Source organism: Desmodus rotundus, chromosome 4 (assembly GCF_022682495.2).
Source record: "Desmodus rotundus isolate HL8 chromosome 4, HLdesRot8A.1, whole genome shotgun sequence".
NCBI lineage: Eukaryota > Metazoa > Chordata > Mammalia > Chiroptera > Phyllostomidae > Desmodus > Desmodus rotundus.
The window spans coordinates 64,018,988-64,045,531 of record NC_071390.1 but is presented as its reverse complement, the minus strand read 5'-3'; the positions used below and the strand labels follow the sequence as shown (position 1 = coordinate 64,045,531).

The 26,544-nt window shown below is 48.2% G+C and overlaps 1 protein-coding gene across 4 annotated transcripts in view; it reads left to right on the top strand.

The window, feature by feature from the left end:
- GRID1 (glutamate ionotropic receptor delta type subunit 1) overlaps window positions 1–26,544 on the top strand; it is a 725,082-nt gene that overhangs the window by 160,711 nt on the left and 537,827 nt on the right. For 3 of the 4 annotated variants that reach the window (XM_024561244.3, XM_053923339.1, XM_053923338.1), the window contains exon 3: window positions 12,860–13,144. The exons of the other annotated variant lie outside the window; for it this stretch is intronic. In XM_024561244.3, coding sequence (XP_024417012.1) covers window positions 12,860–13,144 — 285 coding nt within the window. The remainder of the gene's footprint in view (window positions 1–12,859; window positions 13,145–26,544) is intronic. 4 annotated transcript variants of the gene reach the window in all.

Sequence of the window (26,544 nt, the reverse complement as noted above, 5' to 3'; positions counted from 1 at the left end):
AAAAAAAAAAGTAATGATTGCCTCACTTTGGCCTTGAATCCAGTATCCTCTTATTATATTACACTGTCTCCACTAATACAACATCACTATTCTGTAAACATTAATGAATGTTAATTGTAAATTTTAAAAAATCCATGTATAAGTGGACCTGTGCTGTCCAAACCTGTGTTGTTCAAGGGTCAACTGTATTGATTATGTTTTAAATCACTGTGGTAGCCTATTTTTGAGGTAGGGCATGGAGCAGGTGTGACTTGCCCATTGCCACCTATAGCTCTAAGACTCACAGCAGGCACCTGAGTCCAGGCAGTTCAGCATCAGAACCTGTCCTCTTACCCCTGGGCTGCTCCATCTCTCTCTGTGGAAATGAGCACTTTATTCCTTTCAGTTTTAGCCCCCAGAGGGTTGGATAGCAGCCTGCTACCTTCCCCTATGGGTAATTGGACACCCTCTTCACTAATGTGGATTTCAGTTTAAAAGAGGCTGGGAAGGAGGGTGCTAAGTGCCTGATAAGGGAATGAATGATCAATGAATGAATGGACACTTCCCACAGGGAAGGAATTAGCATCTTAGAACTGCTAATGATTCAATATGTATTTTGTGCCAGAGGCTGTACTTTCATGTCTTGTGTGTGACGTGGGTGCTGTGATCTATTCTTTCCTGCCCTCCTACCATTTGATAAAATAAGAAACATGTCCTGACAAGTGACCAGCCCTGGCTCCTGGGTGCCAAATGACATGATGGGGCCTGGATTTCATGACTGCCCCCTTCCTGGAGGAGCATCAGTGGCTGGATGGACAGAAGTTTGTTTGTAAGAGGCACATCAGGAATTTGTGGGGCCACTTTTCCAACACTGTTTTGTTTAGTCAGCTGTGGGTTTGGACCACAGCGGTGTGGGCACCAGCCTGGTTGGACTTCTCCACACAAAGACCATGACAAGGATATGAAGAACACAGCAGGGCCTGGAGGGTGTAACAGGTTCTTAGGCCACCACCAGTTCCAGGTATTGCCAGCTACCTCCTCCTGCACCGGTGTCATGTGATGAGGGCTGTGGGGAGTGGTCTGCAGAAGTGTGAGGGAGTGTGAAGGAGCTGTCCCTTTCTGGTCATTTCTCTGGGCGTGGCTGCAAGGCATGGGGCTGGATGGCAACAGGGGGTGGGCAAGTAGGCTGGGCAGAGTGAGGAAGGGGCTGAGCTATGGATGGCGGCACTAGAGGAGAGGTTGGCAGCCCAAAGGCCTTGTATAAGGAACATTGTGTACTGGAAGGTGGGTGCAGCTCTTCCGGTCATGGAATCAGGGAAGGTGGCAGGATGGAGTGGGGGTTCCCTGGGTTAGTAGAACCTAGGAGATGGGGGTTCGGTGGTGGCTTTCGCCCCATGAGAGTGGGCTATCTCTGCCCAGTGGGAGGGCTTCAGGTAAGTTCTTCAGTTCAGGTCCTCACCAGGTGACCAGCTGGGGGAGGCACAGAGGGTTAGATCTCATGTTCAATCTTCCCAGGCTGTTGGAAGGGGAATGAGTTGTGTGCGAGTGTCCCTATGGATGCTCACCCTAGAGATGGACCCACAGGGTGGTAATGATGATCGATTGCCTAAGGTTTGCCTGGTGAGAGCTGCCATCTTAGGCTGCCCCCGTGATGGGGGATGGACCAGGGCCAGCACTGTGCTCACCTCACATTGTCCTATTGTTACCTGCTCTCCTAGTGCACCTGGCTGTCCGGTCCCAGGCTGGGTGCTAGGTACAGAGAAACCCTTAGGGAGGGGGCTCAGTCCAGTGGGTGACAGAGACCTACAAACACTGAGCTACAATCATGTACAAAGCAGGGAGACAGCAGGGGCATGGCCTGTGTTGTCCTGACTGGGTGAAAAGGCCTCTGGAGAGGAAGAGGCACTTGAACTGGGTGTGGGTGATGATGAAGGGACAGCAGGGGAGTGCAGGTGCAGAGATTTGAGCTTGGCACATTAGAATCTCCGGGACCCCTGCTTTGCACCTTGAAGCCTAGAGGTTGCCTTCTGGAAGCCTGCTGGCAGGCAGGCCAAGCTGCAGAATTAGTGGAGGGTCTTGGAGCTGGGCTCAGAGCTGGAGTTTGGCTATTTCTGTGCCCTCCAGTGTTTCCAGTGTTGGGGTATGGCTGAGAGGTGATTCTTGCTCCTGAAATACTAATCCCCAGTGTGGGAGGGACAGCGGAGCTGAGTGCTTAGCAGGCAGTCAGTCATCCATTGGTAAGCTTTCAGTCCAGGATGGAGACTGGGAGCCCAGGCACAGATGTGGGGCTTGGTCCCTTTCGGCTAGTCAGTCCCACCAGGGACAGAGGGCACAGGCTGGGTATGGAGACATGAACAGAGAGTGTGAAGGTTGGGAAGTAGACCAGTGCCATGCTGGTATGTGGAGTTGAAGGGTGGTGGGGGAACCTCACAAACTGACTCCCAGGCAGTGGGAAGCATGGCAGGTATTTTAGGGAAATGTATGGTGCTGAACTTTGGCCTGTAGAGTGGGTTGGTGGAAGAAGAGCAGGAAGCATGGAGACCAAGGAACTGACAGGGGATTTGGGCAGACATGGCAGGGGGTGGCATTCAAGGTAGCATGAGGGGCGCCCAGGGAGAGATATCTGAATTTAGGGCTCTGAGCATGCTCCCAGAGGCCCTTGGGTGCTTGCTTGCTTTCGAGATTCTTCATGTCTCCTAGGACTGTGTTCTGATTTCACTGTCACAGTGTACGTTTCTGTGTGACTCCTGGCCTGGAAGCCTGGTGTGCCGTTGACAGAGCAGTAAGAGTTATGAATGAGGGGCTGGAAAACTATAAATGAGCCAGCAGGATCCCACCTAGGGAGTGTTCCCTGAGTTTCCAGTCTATGGGAGCAGGGAATCAGTTTTGATTCATTAATTGGCATAAGGATGAGGCCCCAGAGATTGATGTGGTATCTCCAGCTCTTCCCTGCCCTCCTGCTTGGTTTCGTGCATCCTGCCTGCAGCAGCTGTCCTTCTTCCTCTGTCTACTGTTTGTCATCCATTGGGACCCTTTGACCTATTGGCATCCCTGGGCTGGGCTGACTGTGAGTGGGGTGTGGGAACACCCAGCCTGGAGGTATTCCAGGAGAGACGCCTGCCTGGGTGCTGCTGCTCAGGCCAGGCCTCAGGCTCACTGTCTCCTCAGCATTCTCTAAACTCTTGGTGAAATCCTTTTTCAGAGTGGAGGATTGGCTTTCAGAAACTCCCCTTGTTCAAATTGTGGGATGTGGCTTCACTTTTGGGATGATGAGCATCTGGGGACCTTGGCAAGCTTGAAAACTCTGTGTCTCTACCCTGGAATATGGACACCAACAGTGCTTATCTTAGCAGAGTTGTTAGGACTATTAATTACATAGTGTGTTGCTATGCAATGTCAAGTTGAGCGGTGGGCCAGGGGTTGGGAAGATAAAAAGTATACAGGTGCTTCTGCTCATGGGCTCGTGGTTTAGGGATGAGATGACTGGCAGCAGTGACAACATAGTTCACAATGGCAAACGTGGGTGAGTGCTATGCAGACAAAATACAGTGAGGAAAGATCAGGGTCACAGAAAGTTCTCTTGAGAGAGTGATGGTTACCCACAAAAGTAAAGAATGAGGAGAATTAGCCAGACAGATATGGGAGGAGCCTTGCAGGCAGGTAGGGGGTGTGAAGAGACCCAAAAGTGGCAAGAGTTTGGGGTATCTGAGTTACTGCACAATGGCCAGCCTTCCCCATCACACGGTGTGGGTGTGATTAGGCAGGGCCTTGTAGGCGCTTTTGAGGGTATGGAATTTATTTTAAGCACAATGGGAAGCTAATGTAGATTTTAAGCAGGGACTGCACAGTCTGGTTGGTATTTCATGAAGGCTGCTCCATTATGGTGTGTAGAATGGGTGGCATGTGTCCTGGGGGGAGGTCCAGTGGGGAGGTGATAGTGGTTTAGATGAAGGTAGTGGCAGTGAAGACAGATGAAAGTTGACAGATCTGAGATATATTTTGGAGATAAAACATCCAGGACTTCATGATGGCTTAGGTGCAGAGAGTCAGAGAGAGAGAAGGGTCAAGGAGCAAGTGGGGGGATGGGACTCTATTTCACTGGGATTAGCAGATTAAGAGGGACAAGATCACACCCAGGAGGCTCAGTGTTGGCATGCTAAGTTTGAGCTGCTAGTGGCATTACCAGGGGGGACCCCCAAACTGGGGGTCAGGAGCCCAGGGAGGGTTGTGGGCTGGAGCAATAAGTATGGAATCATCAACAGGGCTGGGGTTTAACTTTTAATGGGATGGGTCTGATATACAAGGAAGGGTGATGATTTTATTGAACGAGGACATAAGTGAGGGGTCTGGGTCTGAGTTTAGAAGGAAGAGGTGGGGCCACCCAGAGCTCATGAGCCCAGGCTTGCCTAAGACAAGAGAAGCTCTCTTCCTCAACTTTTGCCAGATAGGTTGAAGGATCTGGTGGTAAGAAGTGGGGTGAACTCCTAGTGATGATGGCTTCTATTTTTATCTATGAAGAATGAGCAAGGTCATTAGTTGAACTTGGGGGAGAAGCCCAGGAGGGTTGATGAGAACAGCAAGGGAGGTGGTGGAGGGATGCAAGATGAAGAGCAGGGTGGAGAGACCTATTGAGGTTAATGGTGTAACTTGGCAAGGGTCACCGTGTTGTCAGCTATGTGGCTCTCTGACCATCCTCTGATTGCTCACAGACATGGAGGCAGGTTGACCCACCACGGGCTGATCCTGGGTTGGGATTTCACCAGCTGGGCTACATAGGAGCAAGAAGGGAGTGAGGGGTTCTGCAAAAGAGTGACTGGAAGGACCAATGGACAAAGAGTAAACTGAGCAAGGGACAGAGAGTAAGGGCAGGAAGTAGCTGGTGGGAGGGCTGCTTAAGCAAAGGTCTACAGGACAGTATGTTTGTCAGGACTGTCCTGTGCTCTGGAGGGAGGGAAGGGGAGGCCCGGTGACCCTACCCTCAGGGGCGCCTCTTCATAGTGAGTGGCCTTTGTATAACTCTGCCACTGACTTCCCCCATTTATGGTTTTGTTTATCTTTTAAACAGCTTAATAAAACATGAAAAAACATTATTCTTTATAGATCAATAATTTACTCTGAGTTATGACAATGCTAAATTTGGTCAATTATTCATTGACCATAAAGTATTTATAAATGCTACCTTAATTTAAAAGCATTAGTCATTAGAATTCAAATATTAATAAAAGGGGTGCCAACTAAAAGGAGGAGGGGAAGGGCACAGGTAATGAGGGTGTCTGGAGACAGTGAGTGCTGTGGCTGTTAAGATTATTTGAAGTAACAAGGTGGCAGCGAGAGCCCCCCGCTGGGGCAGGCAGAGGTGCTGGCATGCCTGGGCTGGCCTGCTGGACCCCCTCAGAAAGAGGCCCTTCCTTCTGGAGGGCAGGGCTGAGCCTGGGGCTGACCAGACCCTGGCTTTCCCTTCCACTGCCTCTAAGACCAGTGAAGTCTCCCCAAGCTTCTTTGGGTCGAGGGCACCTCTACTATAGGCTGCTTGAGTGTCCAGGTAGTGTGTCCTCTTGTGCCTTGTGCATCTGGAAAAGTGCTGTCATTCTGGCTACCCAAAGGCTATTTAATGGTACAGGATGTTGAGGGGCTTGTGGCCTTAGAGTAGCAGGGACTGTGTAGTCAGATCTTGCCTATTCAGGGACCACAGGAGGAGCAGGTATCGGTGTGCCCTGGGGCATGACACATTCAGGGCACATGGTGGAGGGAAGGGTTGGGTTGGTTGTGGCCCACATCACTCCCAGGTAGTGGCACCAGAAATTGTGCATCTCCTCTATCTAGTACAAACCTTTTATGGTATAGTTTTCCCTGGCCCTGGCCCTGGAATTTTCTGGGAATCCCCATGGGGATCAAGAAGGTGGGACATGGGACTTCCGGCCAAGATGGAGGTGTAGGTAGACATACTGTGCCTCCTCGCACAACCAAAAGAAGGACAATAACAATATAAAAACAAAAAACAACCAGAACTGACAGAAAACAGAACTGTATGGAAGTTCGACAACCAAGGAGATAAAAAAAAAAAAAAGAAACATTCATCCAGACCGGTAAGAGGGGCGGAGATGGGCAGCCGGGTGGAAAGGACTCGTGGCAAGGTGGCGGCTGGCGGGCCCAGTGAGGTGGCAGATTGTGGAGCGGGGTGGGCAGAGCTGCAGCTGGCCAGCGAGGCAGCAGCTGGTGGACCACGTTTCACCAGAAAACCCAGAGTTCCAGCATGGGGAAATAAAGCGTCAAACCTCTGATTGAAAACACCTGTAGGGGTTGAGGCACCAGCAGGAGAAACTCCCAGCCTCACAGGAGAGGCCGTTGGAGAGACCCACAAGGTCCTAGAATGTACACAAACCCACCCACTTGGGAAGCAGCACCAGAAGGGCCCAATTTGATTGTGGGTAGTGGAGGGAGTGACTAAAATCTGGCAGAGAGTGGAGCAAGTGCCATTGCTCCCTCTTGGACGTCTCCCTCATGTACAGAGTCACAGCGCAGCAACCAGTGTTACCCCACCCTGGTGAACACCTAAGGCTCCGCCCCTTTATGTAACAGGTGGGCCAAGACAAAAAAAAAAAAATGGCCCAAATGAAAGAAAGGATCAAAGTTCCAGAAAAAATACAACTAAGCAACAAAGAGATAGCCAGCCTATCAGATGCACAATTCAAAACACTGGTAATCAGGATGCTCACGGAATTGGTTGAATTTGGTCACAAATTAGATGAAAAAATGAAGGCTATGATAAGAGAAACAAAGGAAAATGTACAGGGAACCGATAGTGATGGGAAGAAAACTGGAACTCAGATCAACGATGTGGACCAGAAGGAAGAAAGAAACATCCAACCAGAAAAGAATGAAGAAACAAGAATTCAAAAAAATGAGGAGAGGCTTAGGAACCTCCAGGACATCTGGAAACGTTCCAACATCTGAATTATAGGGGTACCAGAAGGAGAAGAGGAAGAGCAAAAAATTGAAAAGTTAGTTGAACAAATAATGAAGGAGAACTTCCCCAACCATAATTACATTAGCCAAGATTAAGCAGAAGGAGAGAATCTTAGAAGCAGCAAGAGAAAAGGACACAGTTACCTACAAAGGAGTGCCCATAAGACTGTCAGCTGATTTCTCAAAAGAGACCTCACAGGCAAGAAGGGACTGGCAAGAAGTATTCTAAGTCATGAAAGGCAAGGGCCTACATCCAAGATTACTGTATCCAGCAAAGCTGTCATTTAGAATGGAAGGACAGATAAATTGCTTCTCAGATAAGGTCAAGTTAAAGGAGTTCATCATCACCAAGCCCTTACTATATGAAATGTTAAAGGGATTTATCTAAGAAAAAGAAGATAAAAAATATGAACAGTAAAAATGACAGCAAACTCCCAGTTATTAACAACCACACCTAAAACAGAAACAAAAGCAAACTAAGCAAACAACTAGAACAGGACCAGAACCACAGAAATGGAGATCACAGGGAGGGTTATCAACAGAGAGTGGGAGGGGGAGAGGGGGGAAAGGTACAGAGAATAAGGAGCATAAATGGTAGGTAGAAAATAGACAGGGGGAGGGTAAGAATAGTGTAGGAAATGTAGAAGCCAAAGAACTTATAAGTATGACCCATGGACATGAACTATAGGGGAGGAATGTGGGAGGGAGGGTGTGTGCAGGATGGAGTTGAGTGAAGCCGGGGAAATGGGACAACTGTAACAGCATAATCAATAAAATATATTTAAAAAATAAAATAAGAAAAAGAAGGTGGGACATGGATCAGCAGTGGTGCCAGAGTGACCTCAATGCCTGGGGGCACTTGTCTTATATTCAGCACCCACCCGCAGGCATCCAGTGACTTGAGCTGAACATTTGTCCTTAGAGAAGAGAGGCTTTGTATCTGCTTGCAGGCTTCTTCCCTGGAGCCAGTGGTAAGTGTGGAGTTGCCCCAGGAGTTTCCATCCGAGGGAGGGTGGGGTAGATACCTCAGGATCCTGGGCTCTGTCCTTTGGTGGCTACCATGTCTTCCTGGGACTGGCTATGGAGGTACCTTGTGGTCTGGTTCTGAGGCTCTTTGTGCCATTTGCTGTCTGGTTGTGTGGCCCTGGCCAACTGGCCAGCCCTCTCTGTGCTTCACCGGGGGATCAGAAAACTCACCAGGGATGCAAGTTATAGAGATCCCATCTGATGTGGCCAGTGCTGTGCCTGACTCATCTCGCCCTGAGTTCTCTGTGTGGAGAGCCTGGATCAGCAGGGTACTGACGTCTCAGGGAGACTGGTGGGATGTGATTGTGGGGCTGTCTGCGAAAGACAGCTGAGTCCCAGGAATCCTCTCCTTTGGCCTCAACCCCGACCTCTGAGCAGCCTCTTTCTTCCCAGTTCCTGGGAAGCTGTTGAGCGACCCTCTGCTCTCCTAGGCCACCAGGCTCGGGTAATGGGGCTCAAAGCTGCTCATTACATTCATGTCTTTTCCAGCTGATGAGCCATTCTCAGGGAGCCTTTATCAATTCATCTGCCTGCATTGTTGTAATCAAGAGAGATCAGCTTTATGACCATCTGATATTGGAGACAAAGAATTATAACAAAGGTTGTTATCTTCTTGTGAGCTGCAGAAATACCTTTGGGATGGAGAGGAATAACAGTGGTGACTCCTACATTCCTACTATGTACTAGGCCATGTGAATGGCTCTTCATATACAAAGACCTTTCATAGGACGTGCACAACAGCCTTGTGAAGTGGGTGCCATTGTCTTTACTGGACAGAAAAGACACTGAGGCCCAGCCCCTTGCCTAAGGTCCCATGGAGTGTCCATAGCAGGGCCCAGCTTCAGACCCAGGCCATTGGACCCCACACTGATGTTTAGCATCTCTCTTCACAACCATGGTGTGAGTTGTGTAACGTCCTATCCTGGGAATGAGCATGCAACCTTGATTAAGCTAATAGCTGATCTCGCTTTGATCTGATGTATTTTGATCTTATTATTTTTATGTTAGGAGCCTAACATAACTGTCTAAATAACCGTCATTTCAACAGTACCCCAATTAGCAGACCATTCACAGTGGATTGGAAATTGACTTGCATCGGGCCTCTCCGTTAGTCCCTGGGAGAGGCTTCCAGCCCTAATTACCCACCCTGTTTGCTGAGCCCAGAGGCTTGAGGAGCTTGCGTGCAGCTGCAGGTGGCCATAGGAGCGAGAGTTGGTGGTGCCCACCTCTGAGGGGAGGGCTGTCAGCTGCAGGAGTGAGGTCACCCTCTATTGTAACTACTGTTTCTTAGGATTCTGGGCATGACTTGGGTGGGGACATTGATGGGGAGGTTGGGGTGCTCAGGGAGGGGGGTGGGAAACTGACATCTATTTAGCATCTTTGTTGTGCCAAGCATGGGGCTGACACTTGTGGTCCATGTTAAGTCACTGCTCTCATAGTTCTGCTGGGTAGAGATTCTTATCCTTACTTAATAGAAACCAGAGGCTGAGAAAGGAGACATGCCACAGCCACATGGCTGCTGAGCAGAGCAACCCAGACTGGAAGCATGAAATTCCAGAGCTAGTTCTGCTGTCCCAGTGCACCCAGGCCTGGCCAGAGAGCTGGTGTCTCTGGCTGCCAGCAGGGCTGGGGCAGGGTGACAAGTCAGATACTTGTGTGTTCCCTGAGCATGCCCCTGCTGCCTGGTCCTGTTTTGTCATACTGCATCCTTATCACACTGCTCTCCCCATCTCTGTTGTCTAAATCTTGCTCTTCTTTTCAGGGCCAGATACCAACCCCACATGTGTTTACACTCCTCTGGGTTCCTCTCTCCTTTCTCACAGGCTGATTTGTGGGGTCTGTCTCCTTGGTAGATCAAAGATCAAAGTTTATCTTTGTTCTCTTTGTCTTCCCCCCAACAGTACTTAGTGCAGAAGTTTGCAAATAGGGAAATAAGAGGTAAGGAACAGTCCGTGAGGAGTAGGAAGCCTGCCTACGTGGGGAAACTGAGGCTCAGAAAGAACCCAGTGTATTGGAGTGGGGACAGCGTTTGCCATCAGAAGTCAGATGATAACCTGGGAGGGAGCCAAGCAGGGTGAGCAACAGAGACCTGGGACCCAATGAGGGCCACAGTGAGGGCGTTTTCATTGGTGTCCTGGGCTGGGACCAGGGCTGGATTTCCTGGATACCTTTATGCTCCAGTGATGTACAGTTTATTTTGTAAGTTTACTTTTTTAAAAGTTGTAAGTGCAATGTATTGTCATTAAAGAGAGTATGTGCAAGAGAGGAAAGGGCAATCCTTTTATCACAGCCCCTAACCTCGAGTGCTTTCTCTTGCCTTTTTCGTGGGTATGCTTTTCACCTCGTGGTCCTCCTGGTGAGCTCACAGTTCCGTGTCTTGGTTTTGTCACTTAGCCATGTCTCAGAGGTGTTTTTAGATCAAATGGCATCTCAGTCCAGTGCTGTCCCTTATCAGTTGTGTGGCCTTATAACTTGATATTTGGAAAATGGGTGCACTGGCAACTTACTCTATACAGATGTCGTCAGCATATTGTGAATTCAGTGTATAAAGTACTTGGGAGAATATTTGGCACAGAGAAAATTCTCTCAGAAGGGTCCCTCCTCTTACATAGCTTCATACCTATCCATTATTGCAGGATTATATTCCTTTGCTAAAGGAATTATCTGTTCACAACATGAAATTTTAGCAAAATACAGAAAAGAAGGAAAACCATTTCTAGGCCTCTTTTAAAATGTGATCACTTTTAACATTTTGCAGGATTTCCTTCTGCTCTTTTTTTCATGCATGCTGTTTTGTTTACTTGATATTATAAAATATATACACTTGTGTATTATTTTCACATAACTTTTATGACAAGCACTTTCCTATGTTATTGTAGTGTCTTCGTGAACAGTTTTAAAGACTGCATATGTTTTCAGCAAGTGGAGCACTTTCATATCACTCACCTACTTGTATCTTTTAGATTGTTAGCAATATTTCAAGAGTATGCATACGTGTCCTTTGAGTGTTTTTGTATCTAGAGCCATTTCCATAGTTTGGATAGGTGCCCAAAGTGGACTTATTGGCCAGAAGGCATGAAACCGTCCAGGCTTATGGCATTTTTGCACTGGCCTTTATTGACTGCATGGGCTGAACATGGTGTGTGTCTGAGGAAGGACAGTGACCCTTGTCCCCTGAAACTTGCATTCATGTAGGAGAGAAAGAGTAGGGAAGTGTGGGGTGCAGAGGGAGCACTGGACAAGGGGTCCATAGCCATTCTGGGGATGTAGTCTTTGAGTCTTGAAACTAAAGTTAATGTGAGGTTCTACAGGCAATAGAAAACATGGCAGATTCCATGGGCCAAAAGTTGGGCCCTTGATTGGGCATAGCGGGCAGAGGCATGTGAGCAGTGTGAAGCCACATGTCTTTGGGGGTCCTTCAGGACTACTTAAGGGGTTTGGCTCTACCCCCAAGGCTTTTTGGGAGCCACAATGATTGGATTTCTGTTTAGTGGAGAACTCTGCAGTGTAAAGCCTTGGATGAGGCTGCATGATTCTCAAGAGAGACTTCAGAGAGTCTCTTGTTTAACCGTCCCAACCCCTGCCTCATGTGTGGAGGCTGAGGGGTCAGCAGGCAGAGCTATGGGCATTTGAATTATTGTCCTGAGTGTGCAATGTGAATGTCCTCATATGAGGAGCAGCTGTTTGATAGCATGGAGGCGATCTTCCCCTTCCTGCAATCCCAGCCTCCCACCACCTTGTTCTTTGGGGGTGCCTCCCCTGCTCTTGGGCTCCTTCACCCAGCCTCACTGAGGCATTACATAAAACCATGGACTCTCAACAAAAAGAACTGCATTGTCAAAGTTGTTCAAAAGTCGGCTGTCTGCAGCAGATGGCCTGCTGACATTCACAGGCTGTGTTTTGAAACTGCAGCTGCTTTCCCACATTTTTGCTATCACATAAAGCATTATTAATAAATGTTGCTTCAAAACTAGTGCAGGGGGGTCCAATATGGTGAGGTGTATCTTTCTGTTCATTGGTCTGATGTGCCCAAAAGGTGTAGGTGTGTGGCTATAAAGGGCGCCCCTTGTGGTCACGGAATGACTTCAAAAGGCTAGTGCAGCTGTCCTGGAAAGGGCTGCTGGTGCTGCCTTGTGTCAGTCCTTTGAGCTGCGGTAACTGTCCTCAATTGGGAGCATCTTCTTTTGTTATTGTCAAGTGGCTTTTGAATAATCCTGGGCTTCTGGAACTAACTGCTTCATCCTGGGTTTGACCTAGTATTTTTGTGATATGAATAAAGTGGAGTTGGCCAGAAGACAGAGGGTTCTGTCTCTCTTTTTACTGACAACCTGGCCCTCTGGGGTAAGTGTCTCCCTGATTTTCTGATGTAATTGACTCCCTTTAGCCCAATCAATTCAGTTCAGCGAACAATTGAAGAACAGAGCACACATGGTTTTCCCGGTCTGGGCTTGGCCTTGGGGTTACACAGACCAAAAAGATGAGTTCTTGACTCTTAAGGAGCTCACAGTCCAAGTAGGAAAGAGGATGGTTAATTTAGTAATGCTGATGGGTGTCAAGCAGATGTGGGCTGGATCCCTGTCCTGCTACCCCTCCCTTGAGTAGCCTAGGGCAAACAATTCTGCCTCGCCTGACCTTTGTTTTCTTATCTGTTGAATGGGCACAAGGATGCCAAGCTGGCAGGATCACTGAAGGCATTAGTGAGACTGGGTGTCTGAGAACCACTGGCCTGGCCTGGCCTGGCCTGGACTGGGATGGGGTCTTGGTTCTTGGAGGGAGCAGCATTTCTTGGGGCCCAGGCATGAGCTGCTGGGCACAGGCTGTGTGGATCACAGCCAGTGCAGCATCACCCCCATGCTGACCCCTTCCTGTCTCTCCCTTCTCTTTCTAGCCTGTGACCTCATGACCCAGGGGATTCTGGCTTTGGTCACATCCACTGGCTGTGCATCTGCCAATGCTCTGCAGTCCCTCACAGATGCGATGCACATCCCGCACCTCTTTGTCCAGCGCAACCCGGGGGGATCACCACGCACTGCCTGCCACCTGAACCCCAGTCCTGATGGTGAGGCCTACACGCTGGCCTCGAGACCACCCGTGCGCCTCAACGACGTCATGCTCAGGCTGGTGACAGAATTGCGCTGGCAGAAGTTTGTCATGTTCTACGACAGTGAGTATGGTGAGTTAACGGGGGCTGGGGCCACTCTGGGGCTCTGATGGAGGCACAGCTGGGTGCTGGGAGACCAGCGTACTGGGCCATCGTGCATGGCAGCTGAGTGTTTTGGAGCAGGTGTGGAAGGTGTGGAAAGCAGTGGTGGTCTGAGTTGAGGGGTCTTGGGTGGTAAGGCCCAACCTGGAGCTCTATGAGTGGGGGAAGAGCTGTGAAAACAGATCCATAGACGGGCACTAAAGTTGCCTAGCAACACTACCTTATCATGACAGCTGAAATTTGAATCATCTTAGAGTTTTCAATAAAATATTAATAAACTGCTGGCAGGGATCTGAAGACTGCAGTCAGGCGGTGCGGGAGAACAGCGAGCATGGGTCCTCTCAGAAGCCTCCTCTCCAAAGATTGCCTCTCACACTGGATGGTTGCCCAGCCTTCCCAGCTCCTTCCTCTCTCCATCCTGATCTGACCATAGTTTTAGGGTCTCAAACAAGTGTCAGGGGGTGGGACACCACTAGTGTCATAGAGCCAGGCTGGGGTTATGTGGGACTGGGGACCCTGGGAAGGGCTGGACATGGATTCTTTGAATACCGGCCATATGAAGAAAATCGTAATTTGCTTGTTAGAAAACTGGAAAAATGGGCTTTGGAGAAATAGCTTTAGGTTTCCTTATGGCTGCTCTGTAAAAACAGACCAGTCCTAGTTCTAAGATAAGGTGGTTTCCACATTATGCATTTTTTAAAAAAACTTTATTTTGAGATAGAGATTAACATACAATTATGAGAGATAATACAGAGAGATCCCATGTGGCCTTCACCCAGGTTCCCCAGTGCAGCGTTATGCGTAACTGTAATACAGTATCATAAGCAGGATTTGACACCGACACTATCCATAGACCTTTTTTGTATTCCCCAGTTTATGTGCAGTTGGGTATGTGTATTCACTTGTGTGCTGTTTTATCATGTGTGGATTCATGGGGCCCCACAGTCAGGATGCAGAGCGGTTTCCTCACAAGGATCCCCCCTGCTACCTTTTTATAGCACGACCACCCATTATGTGCCTTTAAGGGGGATGGGGGCTGTTGAGGGTTGGCAGCCCCATAGCTGGGGCCAGGATGAAGTGAGTGAACCCTTGAAAGTCCTACTTTGTCTCTTGGTAAAATAATTCCTTTGCCAAGAATGTAACTAAGAAGAGAATTCAGCATATGTTTGCATTTGCCTAAATACTCTGCTGCTCTAGGACTGGAGTGCTTTCCTCAGTTCTTGAGCAAATATGCTGTTGGAGACTTCCAGGAGGAATGGAAGGAGCAGTTACTGTGCTAAAATAAACATGAGGTGGTGATGGGGGCAGGGCAGCCTGAGACTCTGGGCACTGGAACTGGACTCTGTCCAGGACCTGGCCTCTCCCTCCTACCTCCTCTTAGTCTCTGGCCCTGGGAGGAGTTGGAGACATGTCAGAGCCCTGTGTAGTCCTCAGGGCATCTCTCAGGGGACCAGCCTTCCTCTGAGAACCCTTAGTGTTGGTGGCTCAACCCCAGTGTTGGGTCTGCTCTGAAGCTGGCCTGTGTAGTAGGTGTGGATGTGGCCAGGGTTGGAGGATGCTGAGGCCCACTGTCTATGGGCCCTTCCCACCTTACTTCTCCTGGCATCTTTGCTTCCCTTCTGCTCTGACCTACAGAAACTCTTCAAGCCCTGGTTCTCCCTAAGGCTTTGAGGTGGTTTTGGTAGGAATGTTAACCACAGGAGATAGGGATCAGCTCTCCAGCCTGCCCATCCTGTCTGGACTCCTGTAATTCTTTCTTTTTTTTTATTAAAGATTTTATTTATTTATTTATTTTAGAGAGGGGAAGGGAGAGAGAAAAGGAGGGAAACATCAATGAGTGGTTGCCTCTTGAGCACCCCCTACTGGGGACCTGGCCTGCAACCCAGGCTTGTGCCCTGATTGGGAATCAAACTGGTGACCTTTGGTTCACAGGCTGGAACTCAATCCACTGAGCCACACCAGCCAGGGCAGAGCTTCTGTCATTATTGCAGACTGAGTGACACCTGCTCAGACTCTGTGTTTTCTTCTTATTATGCCCTTAAACCCCAGTCAACTCAAGACAAGTCCTCAAGGAATGGTGCCCTGACCTCTGCCTGTCCAAGCCTCCTCCCTTTCCTGTGCAGCTGGCTCCTTGGTTACATGTTCCCATAAACACGTCTCCTTCGCGTGGTCTGTCCTCAGCTGGCTCCAACATACTCCTGAGGGCTGATCTTTGATGAACACTGTGCTCCTGTTCCAGGCTGTTAGCTCCAGAAGAGTGGGCTATGTGCTATTCACTTCTGTGTCCCTGTTGCTTAGCATGGGGCCTGGAACAGAGTAAGCCCTAAGAAATTGTCCTTGTGTGAATGAACCAAATAATATATGAGGACATGGAGCTTTCAAAAAAATTTAGCACAAGACAAAGTAGAAATAGGGGGAAATACAAGGGCACTGGATAGATAATCTGACCTCTGAGGTAGGGAGATGGGTTAGGTAACAGATGTTTCATTCTTCAGACACTCTCTCCTACTCTTCTCCTTTCTTCTCTCACCCAGAACCTCCAGTCAAAATAAAAGGTATGTGTGCCCCTCTCTTCGAACACCTACACTGTTGCAACCTTTGGTGAGGGTGAAGTAAGTTTTCAAACAGACTGGCCTTTATCAGTAATTCCAGAAAGATGCAGGGTGACCAATAGCTCTCCTCTGGTGGACCACTGCAGGCAGTTGGTTTGTTCTTGAATGCTGTGTTGGGAGGAATTCCGAGGCTGTATGTGGGAAGTAATATAAAGTGCTAATTGCCCTGTGAGGCCTCCTTGACGGAAGGGGGGGGGGAGGGCGGGGACTCGAGATAATCTGCTATGCTTGCTGATTTTGATCGAGGTGGGTGGTGCAAAACTGTCACAATTTGGATGCCGCTGTCCAGGGTGCTGACCCATTTGGCTTTAGACTTTTTGAAGTCCGGAGCTCTTTCATTGGATTCCGTGCAGGACCTCCTGCCTTTTCCTGCCACGGTCACTTGACAGAGTTGATTTGACAAAGTTGGAGGCCAAGGTTTTACCTCAAGACATTCTTTAGTATAAAAGTTTAACCACCCGCCTAGCTGCTTGTCCTGGCTCTGTCCTTCACTCACAGCCCAGCCTCTGGCCCGTTTCCCAACATGCCTTGTGCTAGGTGAGCCCAGGAGGTGGAAGCCCACGTCATCTCTGATGCAGCACATTTAGCCCCAAGAATGCAGGGTCTGGGTGCTCTCTCGACATGGCTGGCATTGGCCTGTCTGAGGGCCTTGGGAGGATTTACATTGCTGATATGCCCAAATGGGGCCTCCAGAACTCCTCCCCCCATCACTACAGCACTAGCTGCAAATAAGTCCAGTGAAAGTCCGATTGACTCTAAAGATTGTATTATTCCTTCCAAAGTCAAACAGAAGTGGTTTGGTGATATAGCAACTTTTTTGGATGCTGAACTGCAAGTGTTTTTACATATATTATTTCATTTAAAATGGCTACTTGATGACTCCCTTGGGTGGGCTAATTGCTGCATTTTACAAATGAGGAACACAGGTCTTAGAGAGGTTCTTTTTGACTGCAATGCTCCTGCACTTAGTTAAGGCACCATCCTATTTCTGCAATCTGGGGCTTGCTAAACTCAACTTCCGTCTCCTGTTCCAGTCAGGCAGAGTTGATGCCAAGGAGGAGGGTGGTGGTTTGGAATTGACTTGGCATGTCCTAGGCTGATGAGGTTGGTCAGTTTAGTGCATTTCATAAGTAAGGTCCCAACCTTGCTGGATAAGGCCTGATTTTTCCTCACTTGCCTTTCAGCCTTCCTTCCTTTAAACCCAAGAATGTCCTGCCCTGGGTGGAGCCTCAGGACTGGCCATTTGAGTCAGGAGTCAAAGGTCAGAGAAGCAAAAGCAGTGGGTCCTGAGACAGAACTTGGCAGAGGAGTGAGAGGGGTTTGTATGTATGTGGTTTACAAAATGCAAGATGTGCCATTTGGTAAAATTTCCTCGAAAATACATGTATGCTTGTTATGACAGTGAAAGGAAAAATAAAAGAGAAGTCGACATTTGAGAGAGAAAATCTGGAACATTAAAATACCAAAAGTTTGGACTGAACAGAACAGAGAACTCTGATTTGCTACTGCAAATTCTGGTATATTCATTTGTGTGTTGGTGGGGGCTGTGCTAGGAGCTGCAGCCATAATTCCTCCCTTTGGGTGAGTGGCGGAGTTGTCATGGGATTTTAGAAATCATTGACTCATTCATTCAACAAATATTCACTGAATTCCTACCATGTACATTTTAACTATTTTTCTATGCACTCATTTTAAATGAAGAAAAAGATGAGTAGAGTGATTCGGATGAAGTTGCACAGGGTTGGGCTGTGAAATCAGGGCCCCAGAGGTCTTTTCCCCTAGAGTCTCCACCTCTGCCTCTGGGCTAGCTGGCAGGCCTGGGAGCTGTCAGCTGCTAGAATTCCACAGAAACAAAAGCTCACTGCCACTGTCTATTTGTGCTACTTTTAGAATTATTTTGAAAACTTAAAAGCTGCACATGATTACAATATCTGTGTTAAGAGAATGACAATAAAACGAACTGTCATGGACCCATACCAGTTTAAAAAAAGCAAAGAAGCTCTACCCTGGGGACAACTGCTCTCCCGATTATGTGCTCACCAGTTCCTTGCTTTTCTTTATAGTTTGTCATATAAAGAAATACAAAAATACAGCCCTGGACAGGTGGCTTGGTTGGTTGGAATGTCGTTCTGTACACCAAACAGTTCCGGGTTTGATTCCCAGTCGGGGCATATACGGGAGGCAACCAATTGATGTTTCTCTCTCTCTCTCTTCTTTCCTCTCTCTCTAAAATTAGTAAAACTTATCCTTGGGAGAAGATAAAAAAAAGAAATACCAAAATACATACTGCTTAGGTTGACCTGTTTGTGAAGCTTAAATACATGGAATGACTCTTCTGTATGCTTTTGTGTTTGCTTTTTTCACTAATTGTTAGGATTTTGAGATCCACTCATGTGATGAGGTGGGTATATTCAATCATTTTGATTGCTGCATAATATCATGTGACTTATCTATTTTATTGTTATGGGCGTGTGGGTTGTTTCCAGATGTTTGCTATTACAAATAATGTTAATAAGAACATTCTTGTATTTGTCTTCAGTGTTTCTGTGTGAGTTTTTTGAGGGTCTCTCCTGGGGAGAAGAATTGCTGGACTTTGGATCTGTGCATGTTTCACTTCACTAGGTCATTCCAAATTGTTTCCCATCCTGCTTACTTGTACTGCCATCTGCGACATATGAGAGTTCTCAAAGCTCCCAACCTCACCAACACCTGGTAGTGCTTTAATTTTAAGATTTTTATGTGAAAATGGTGTATTACTATGATTTTAATATACATTCTCCTGATAACAGATGGGTTGAGCATCTTTTCAAGTCTTTATGGGCTATTTTTGTTTTCTGTTTTATGAAATGCCTTTTAATTTTTTAAATTTTTACCCATTTTTAAAATTGAACCTTTTCTTTTGTAAGTTAGGTGTTGCAAATATCCTCTTTCAGTTAGCTGTCTTAATGCACAAAAGTTCTTTATTGCTTTCTTGTCAAATTTATTAATCTTTTATATGCTTAGCTTTTTCTTTTCTATTTAAGAAGTTCTTCCCCACCCAAATGTCTTAAAGATATTTTCCTGCTGCACTGAGGGCAGATGTTACCCTTCTGGCTGGTGTCTGTAGTTAGGTCCCCATGCAGGGCGCACCTGGCTCCTGATGCTAGGCCACCTCTCCCTGCAGCTGTGGCCCAACATTCCTCCCTGTTATAGCCTCAGGGCCAATCTTTTTCTTGGTGGTGATTGTACAGTTTGTGGCAATGTGGTCAGGGAGAGCTTCCTGGAGATGGTGACATGTAAGCAGGGCCTAGAAGACTATTAGGAGGTAGGCAAGCAAAGGTCTGGGATGGAGGGGCATAAGAAGAGTATCCCAGGCAGAGGGAAGAACATGCTGGAAGGCTGGGCGGGGGGTAATGGAAAGAGGGAAAGATCATATGGCTGCACTGTGGGCAGTAACTATAGCTGGGCAGGCCATAGGGGTTTCACCGATGAGCTCAGGATCATTGGATATTTGTGGGATCCATTCCATGCTACCTCAGATGATACCTCTAGGCCCTGTTCTTCATGCCCATTCCAGAGACTTGGGGGCAGACATAGAGCCTGGAGGTCTTCATCTCCAGAAGATTCTGGTCCTTCCACTGCCTGTGTCCAGACTCACTGGACTCACTGGCCGCACATGGAAGGGAAGAAACTGACATGGGTACAGGATCCACGATCTGACTGAGGACAAACCCCAGGCCCAGAGTCCAAGCCAGAGGCAGGGCCTGAATGTCCCAGATGACTCAGGTGACAGAAAACTGAGGAGGCTCAGGTGTCAGTGAGAGGTGGCTTATATCTCTGCAGTCATCAGTCCATGCTGGGCACTGTGCAAGCTGCATCAGCTCACGTTATCCTCACAGAAACCCTTCCAGGTGTGTTTGTGTGATCCCTGTCTTACAGATGAGGAAAGGGGCTCAGAGAAGAAGAGGGACTTACTCTAGGTCACGTGGCTGGAGGGTGTGGGGCTGGCCAGGTCTGATTCCCGGTCCTCATGTCAAAGGTGTGGGTAGCAAACACCACAGGTAGACTCTTTTTTTAATTCACAAGGTTTTATTGTTGGTAACAGTAGAAATTGCCATATGTCCATCTTTAGCAAATTAGTTAAGTATGTTATGTTATATACATTTAATGGAAAACTGTAGTTCTTTATGTACTAAGAGGCAATCATTCCAACACATGGTGCTGTTAGCTGACAACTGCAGTGCAAGAATGGCAGTGTGGTGTTGCTGTTTGCAAAAGCAAGCTTGTATGTGTGTGTATGTGAGCACACACACAGTATAAGAAAGTGCTGTGTATGGGAGGGAGACACAGTGACTTGGGACAGGGATGGGAAATATATTTTTCACTGCAGTTTTTATGCCTCTTGAGTTTTGTGTTAAGTGCAAAAATTAATACAATAATAGGCTGCCTCCCCACCCTCCTACTTACTGCCTGTGGTGACTTCTCTGAGCTTCAGCCTCCTTGCCCAAGGAACAGGGATGGGGATTTCTGGGTCACAAGAGTAAAGCAACAGGCAGAGTGCCTGGTGTATGGCAAGTGGTCTGATAATAAACCATGTATGGGAACCAGGAGTGGCAATATTATTTCTTTACAGGGCTGGATGTGGGCACAGGACCCTTTGGGTACAAAAGGTTTGGTTGTTTGCCTGTCCATCCTGGTTAGGGGCACAGACTCAGGAGCAGTCTACCTGGGTTGAATCTGGCTCTGCCTGTCTAGCCATGTGATGTTGGGCAAGCCACTCAAATCTTTCTGTGCAGCAATCTCCTCCTCACTTGTAAAATGGGGATAAAATAATCATCCCTGCCCACTGTGGTCTGTGTGTGGATTAAATGACTTAATACACTCAAAGGGCTTTGCCTGTCCTGACACATGTTAAGTGCTCAGTAAGACTTTGTGTTTAGGAACTGTCCCCGGTGGCACCTCATTGTTGCCCATTCTTTCTTGGCCTTCGAGCTGGTGCATCTCTGCTGTGGCTTGTTCTGTGGCCCACACTACATCTTGGTGTGTTCTTGGTTCCTGGGGAAATAGAGCTTGGGGTCAGCCCTCTCTCCTGCACGGGACACTCCAGGCCTCCCTGAAGTCTTTCTGCAAGGTCACATGTGGCTCTGGTGAGCCATTGTACCTTCCCAGCCAGACAGCCTGACTGGTTCTCACAGCAAGTAGCCATCAGCTGATGGACCTCACTCCCAAGGTTTCTTGAAGCAACCGCCCCCCCCTGAAAAAAGAGAATTATTAGGACAAATGCTATTTAATTAATGTTCCATGCTGACAATGTCTAGTTTCAGGCCCCTGACAAAGCAGGCCAGATGACTAAACCTCATTGGTGAGTGATCTTATGAATAACACATGGTATAATTATGGCATTAGTTTAAATTGAAGTAATAAATACTTTTTCAAGAACAAACGAGTAAGTGAGTTTAATTGCCAAGACACCTACTAAGAAGTTTGACAATAAGTTAACAGGGACGTGTGTTTTGGGTTTTGTTCTTCAATTTAATTACAAAGCAACTGTACTTTAGGCATGTTAATTGTAGTGTTTGCTAGAAGATTAAAGTTTATTAACTCTGAAGTTCCCTTACCACCCCCAGCAGATTCCAGAGACTGTCTAGGGATGTGAGGTCTTGCCTGATACAGGCATGGAGGAAGGACTGGAAGGTGAGGCCACTCTGCCCTGGCACGCCACATGCCCCGTTGTGCACCTGGCCCTGAGGAAGTTGGAGTGGCTGCAGCAAGAGCTTGGCCAGACCTCTGTGCTCCCCTCTTCCCATGTCACACTGCACTGTCCCTTGGAGGGCCCTAAGACATTTCCCTCCTGCTGACGTTGATTCTCTAGGTCTCTTCGGCTCCTGCACACACGATGAAACAGCTTTTATTCTTAAGTACCAGAATTTCAGCAAGGACACTAACAAGATACATCCCCATCTGGGAGGACCATTGGCCCAAATGGGATCCCTCCCCTCTCCTAGTAAAGCAAAATATTATGTGCTCTTCAGGGTTTCAGTTAAACTGTCTCCCATACTCCTTTTGGAGAGAGCAGTGGCTCTTTCCTAATGGGATCCAGCAATGTCAGGAGAGTGCCTTCATTCTTTTTATTGAGGCATAATTGACATGTAATAAAATATGCTTGTTGGATGTGTACTGTTTGATGAGTTTAGACAAATGTATGTACCAGCATACCCACCACTGCAGCTGAGGTACAGAACATTGCCACATATAGAGATGACTTTCTTTTGAAGAGAGAAAATTGTCAGTCACTTGCCCCTGGCCCGTGTCACATCAGCACTGGTCTGGTGGCCACAGGCTCTGTGCCTGGAGTCCACGTACAGCATCTCTGTAGCCACTCCCCTGCTCCTATGAGGATTCTCAGGGACCTGCGGTGTGAGTGCGGTTGGACAGGAGAGAGGGAGCAGGACAGGGATTTGTGGAAGGCAGGGAGGGGGGCAGAGCCAGGGAAGCCCTTTGATGGAAGCCCTGTCCAGCTAGGAAGAGAGTTTTGATTGTCTGCTTGCTAGCCAGAGGTAGCTACTTAGCCCTTGTCAAGTGATGTCTGGCCCCTTGTTGGGGGGGTGGCATTGGATGGTTAGGAGGACAAGTTTCCGTGTCAAAAAGAACTACATTCCCTGCTCCTCTGCCTACTGTATCCCGAGTGAGCCATGTGTGCTTCAGAGCCTTGTTTTCTCTGATCTCTAAGATGGGTATCACAGCATCTTCTCCTCGGCTGCAGGCAGAGCCAGGTCAAGCATGTGTTCAGAACACAGTAGCAGAGTGAGAACCTTATGCTTTAAAAGTTTTCCTTTGCCTTTTGCAAAGGGATCTCATCTGATGCCACCACACTCTGAAGAAGCCTTTTTGGAGGCATGGGAAGTAGGTTTGTCTGGCCAGTTGTTCAGCATGACTTGACTGGGCCGGGCCTGTGAGGGGAAGGCCTGTGGATCTTGCTTGTTTGTGTCCAGACAGCATCTCTGAATCACCTTTAGGAACATTTTTTCCCCTTGGGAGTCTCAGGAGGCAGGAAGGCTCTGGGGGACCCTAAGATGCTTCCCTGTGAAGTGTCCTGTGGGAACCTTAGATGTTAATTGAAAGGACCACTGTGGCCACTAAAACCTTCCAGCCTGCACTATAGTAACACCACTGCCTTTACAGGAGCCTCTACACCTTGTCCACTGTCACCTCCCCTTCTCCAGCTGCTCCCCTCTGGCTCCTTATTGCTCTGTGAACATGCCAGAAGCAGTCAGGCCTCAGAGCCTTTGTGCTGGCTGTTCATCTGCCTGGGACATTCTTCCCACAGGTATCTGCAGGCAGGTTGCTTACCTTTGGGGCTTTGCTTCAATTCCACTCACCCGATGAGGCCTCCTCTCACCAACTCATTTAAAAATGGAACTCGTCTTCTCTTGACACCCTTGCCTCCTTCCCTGCCTTCTTATTTTTTTCATTGAATTTTTTACCATTTATTTTTTTTCATGTTTGTTTTCTCTCAGCTAGAATATGAGTTCCATGTAGGCAGGGATTTTGTCTGTTTTGTCGAATGATGCTGCATACGCAACATTTAGAACAGTTCCTGGAACATAGTAAGTGTTCAAGAAATATTTGATGATTGAGTGAATGAGTCTATACTTTGGGGCATTTCATCATCCATTTATTCTTCCAGGAAGCATTTGTTCCTTTATTTCAGATTTCTAATTACAACAGTAATGCATGCTTATGATGGAGTCCAAAGATGTTTGAAGCAAAGCTCTGCCCTCCGCTCCTCCCAGTGAACCAGTGTGCTCAGCCCAATGGGTTTCCATCTGTACCTTCTTCCTTGGCAGGTGTGGAGGAAGGGCTTGTATATATGGGGCCTGGGCCTGATGAGAGTTCAGACAGGCCCAGTCCTTGAGAAAGTTCAGCTTCACTGGGGAAATGAACACGAACTAAATGTTTATATCACAATGTGGTGGCAGTAGTGGTGCCAGGGCTTTGTGGATGAGCCTGTGGGAGGATTTGGGTTCCATTCTGCCTCAGCCTTTTTCTAACTTATCTCTGGGCACACTGACAGTTCTTTCTCCTCCTTAGTTTTCTCATTTTACAGTGGAGATATAAACACACCTGCCTCAGGGGATTCTTGGTGGTTGAAATGAAATGAAATGATGGATCTGAGAGCGACTGAGATCCCTGTGGTCCCAGACCATTTCTCGTTTTTCTTCCTCCTCCTTGGTACCCAGGACAAGGCAGCTGTGCTGGCCTCTGACTGAGCCAAGTGCTGGATAAAACTGCCCTGAGAGTCCTGAAGCTGAAAGCCCCACTCTGTCCCTGGAGGTGGTGGATGTTAACTTACATCTGGGAGCAAGGAGAGCTTTGTTGAGTAGAGGGGGGAGGAAGGAAATTCCAGTAAGGGGAAGCCTGTGTGTAGAATATCAGCGTATAAAATAGTGTGGCATGCTCACAAGGGAGGAGGGCTGGGAGGGCTGCAACTTCCTTCGAGAGGTGGGAAGTGATAGGAGGTGACAGTGGGATGGGTGGGTGAGGCTTAGTCACCCAGACTTGGGGGCATCTGAGTAGCCGATTTGTCATGGTAGGGCTCACCCTGGTCTGATGTGAGGCATGTGCTGTGACATCAGGCTCATCCTCCTGCAGGGACTCTCCTGTCTAGTGGGGACACTCAGGAACGGAAGCCTGGCCTCCTTGCTTGCATCAGTGGGGGTGTGAAGAGGATGAAATTGCTTGTGTGTGGTGTGGCCAGTTCTCCACTGTAACAAGCACAGTGATTTGGATTGTGGGGGCAGCTGCCCACCCCATGTTTCCCAGGGGAGGCTCTGAGAGTGGTGACAAGGCCACTTAGGACCAGAAGATGGAGGTCATGCCTGACATGGCCATTGTTCCTATGGGGAGCGTTCTGTCTCCTCTCCAGGCCTCTGTTTACCTAATTCCTTGATTGAAATCCTCCCCTGTGCCACCGGATGTGTGCCTGGGAGGGCTTGCTGGCTGTCCCCCTGCCCCCACCATTGGCCTGGTACATTGTCTTTTGATTTTGGGTTTGTCTTGGGTTGCTGGTCTGCCTGTTGGCTTATTTGTTTATTTCCTGCACACATTCAGAGAGGGTTTTGGAGGCTTCTAATGAGGCTTAGAGAGACAGAGAGGTTCAGAAAGTGGCAGTCAGAAAATCAAGACAGGGCTCCAGCACCTCCACTGGCTGGGAGGCTGGCAAGGATGCTGTGATCATGTGTCCCTGGCAGCCCCAGTGAAAAGGGAGGAAGCTGTGACTTACAGCAGTGGTCCCCAACCTTTTTGGCACCAGGGATTGGTTTCGTGGAAGACAATTTTTCCATGGATGGAGGGGTTGGGGAGAAGGGACAGAAAGTGGAGCTCAGGCAGTAATGTGAGTGAAGCTTCACTTGCTGGCCCACTGATAACTTCCTGCTGTGTGGCTTGGTTCGTAAAAGGCCATGGACCAGTACCAGTCCATGGCCTAGGGGTTGGGGACCCCTGGCTTACAGGGACCTCTGAGTCTTTGGGAAGGAATAGCAGGCAGCTTGATCCTCAGAGGGCCCAGTCTTCTTCAGCTCTATAAAGGGACCTGATCTACACAGGGTGACAGAAGACAGAATGGGTGCTAACTCCTGCTCAACTTTAAAGCAGACACAGAGGTGGTTTTGTTTGGCAGTTTCTCAGTTGAGTATTGTTCGCTGACTGTGGAGTGTGGCCCTCTGACTGCCTTGCCCATCCTGGGGTGGAGCTCACCATTCCCGGAAGAGAAGGTTAGAATGGCCCCAGGGAGCTTTCTTTAAAGAGGTAATGGAGTTTTTGCATTCTTGTTCTGGTGTTTCTTGTTGCCCCCTGAGTGAGGCCTCTGGCCCATTGAGCTCCCAGTACTGTGTGAGGCCTCGGGGAGCTGCAGGTGAGCATGGCAGGCTTGGTCTCTGTGTCTTTGGCCCAGCTGTAACTGCCATGAGCAGGGATGAGGGTCGTGATGAAGGCTGTGCTGAGGACCCTGGGGCTTTGGTAGGGAGCTGGGCTTGCCTAGCAGAACCTGGGAAGGTGTTTTGGAGTCGAGTTGAGCCCTGATGGAGTGAGGAAGGCTGAGCAGAAGGGAGGGCAGTGGAGAGAGGAAGCAGAGCTGTTCTGGGAGCTGGAGAAAACGATGCCTGGCTGGAGTGTGGTGTCTGGGATCAGGGACTGAGACGTGGGGCACCCGACCCAGCTGGCAGATGTGCTGTGTGTTCTGGGGAATGCAGAAATGTGGAAGGGTAGTATGCTTTACTATTTTTACCTGTGAGTTTTTTAAAATTATTTTTTACTATGCAAAGTATGAAATGAATATGTTCTTGTTTTAAAAAATGTAATGCAGACTGGTGCAGCTACTGTGGAAAACAGTATGGAATTTCCTCAGAAAACTAAAAATGGAACTGCCTTTCGACCCGGCAATCCCACTGCTGGGATTATACCCCAAGAATCCTGAAACACCAATCCAAAAGAACCTATGCACCCCAATGTTCATAACAGCACAATTTACAGTAGCCAAGTGCTGTAAGCAACCTAAGTGCCCATTACTAAATGAGTGGATTGAAAAACTGTGGCACATTTACACAATGGAATACTAGGGAGCAGAAAGAAAGAAGGAACTCCTACCCTTCGTGACAGCGTGGACAGTTATGCTAAGTGAAATAAGCCAGGCAGTGAAAGACAAATACCATATGCTCTCACCTATAAGTGGGACCTAATCAACAAAACAAGCAAGCAAAATATATGAGAGACATTGAAATA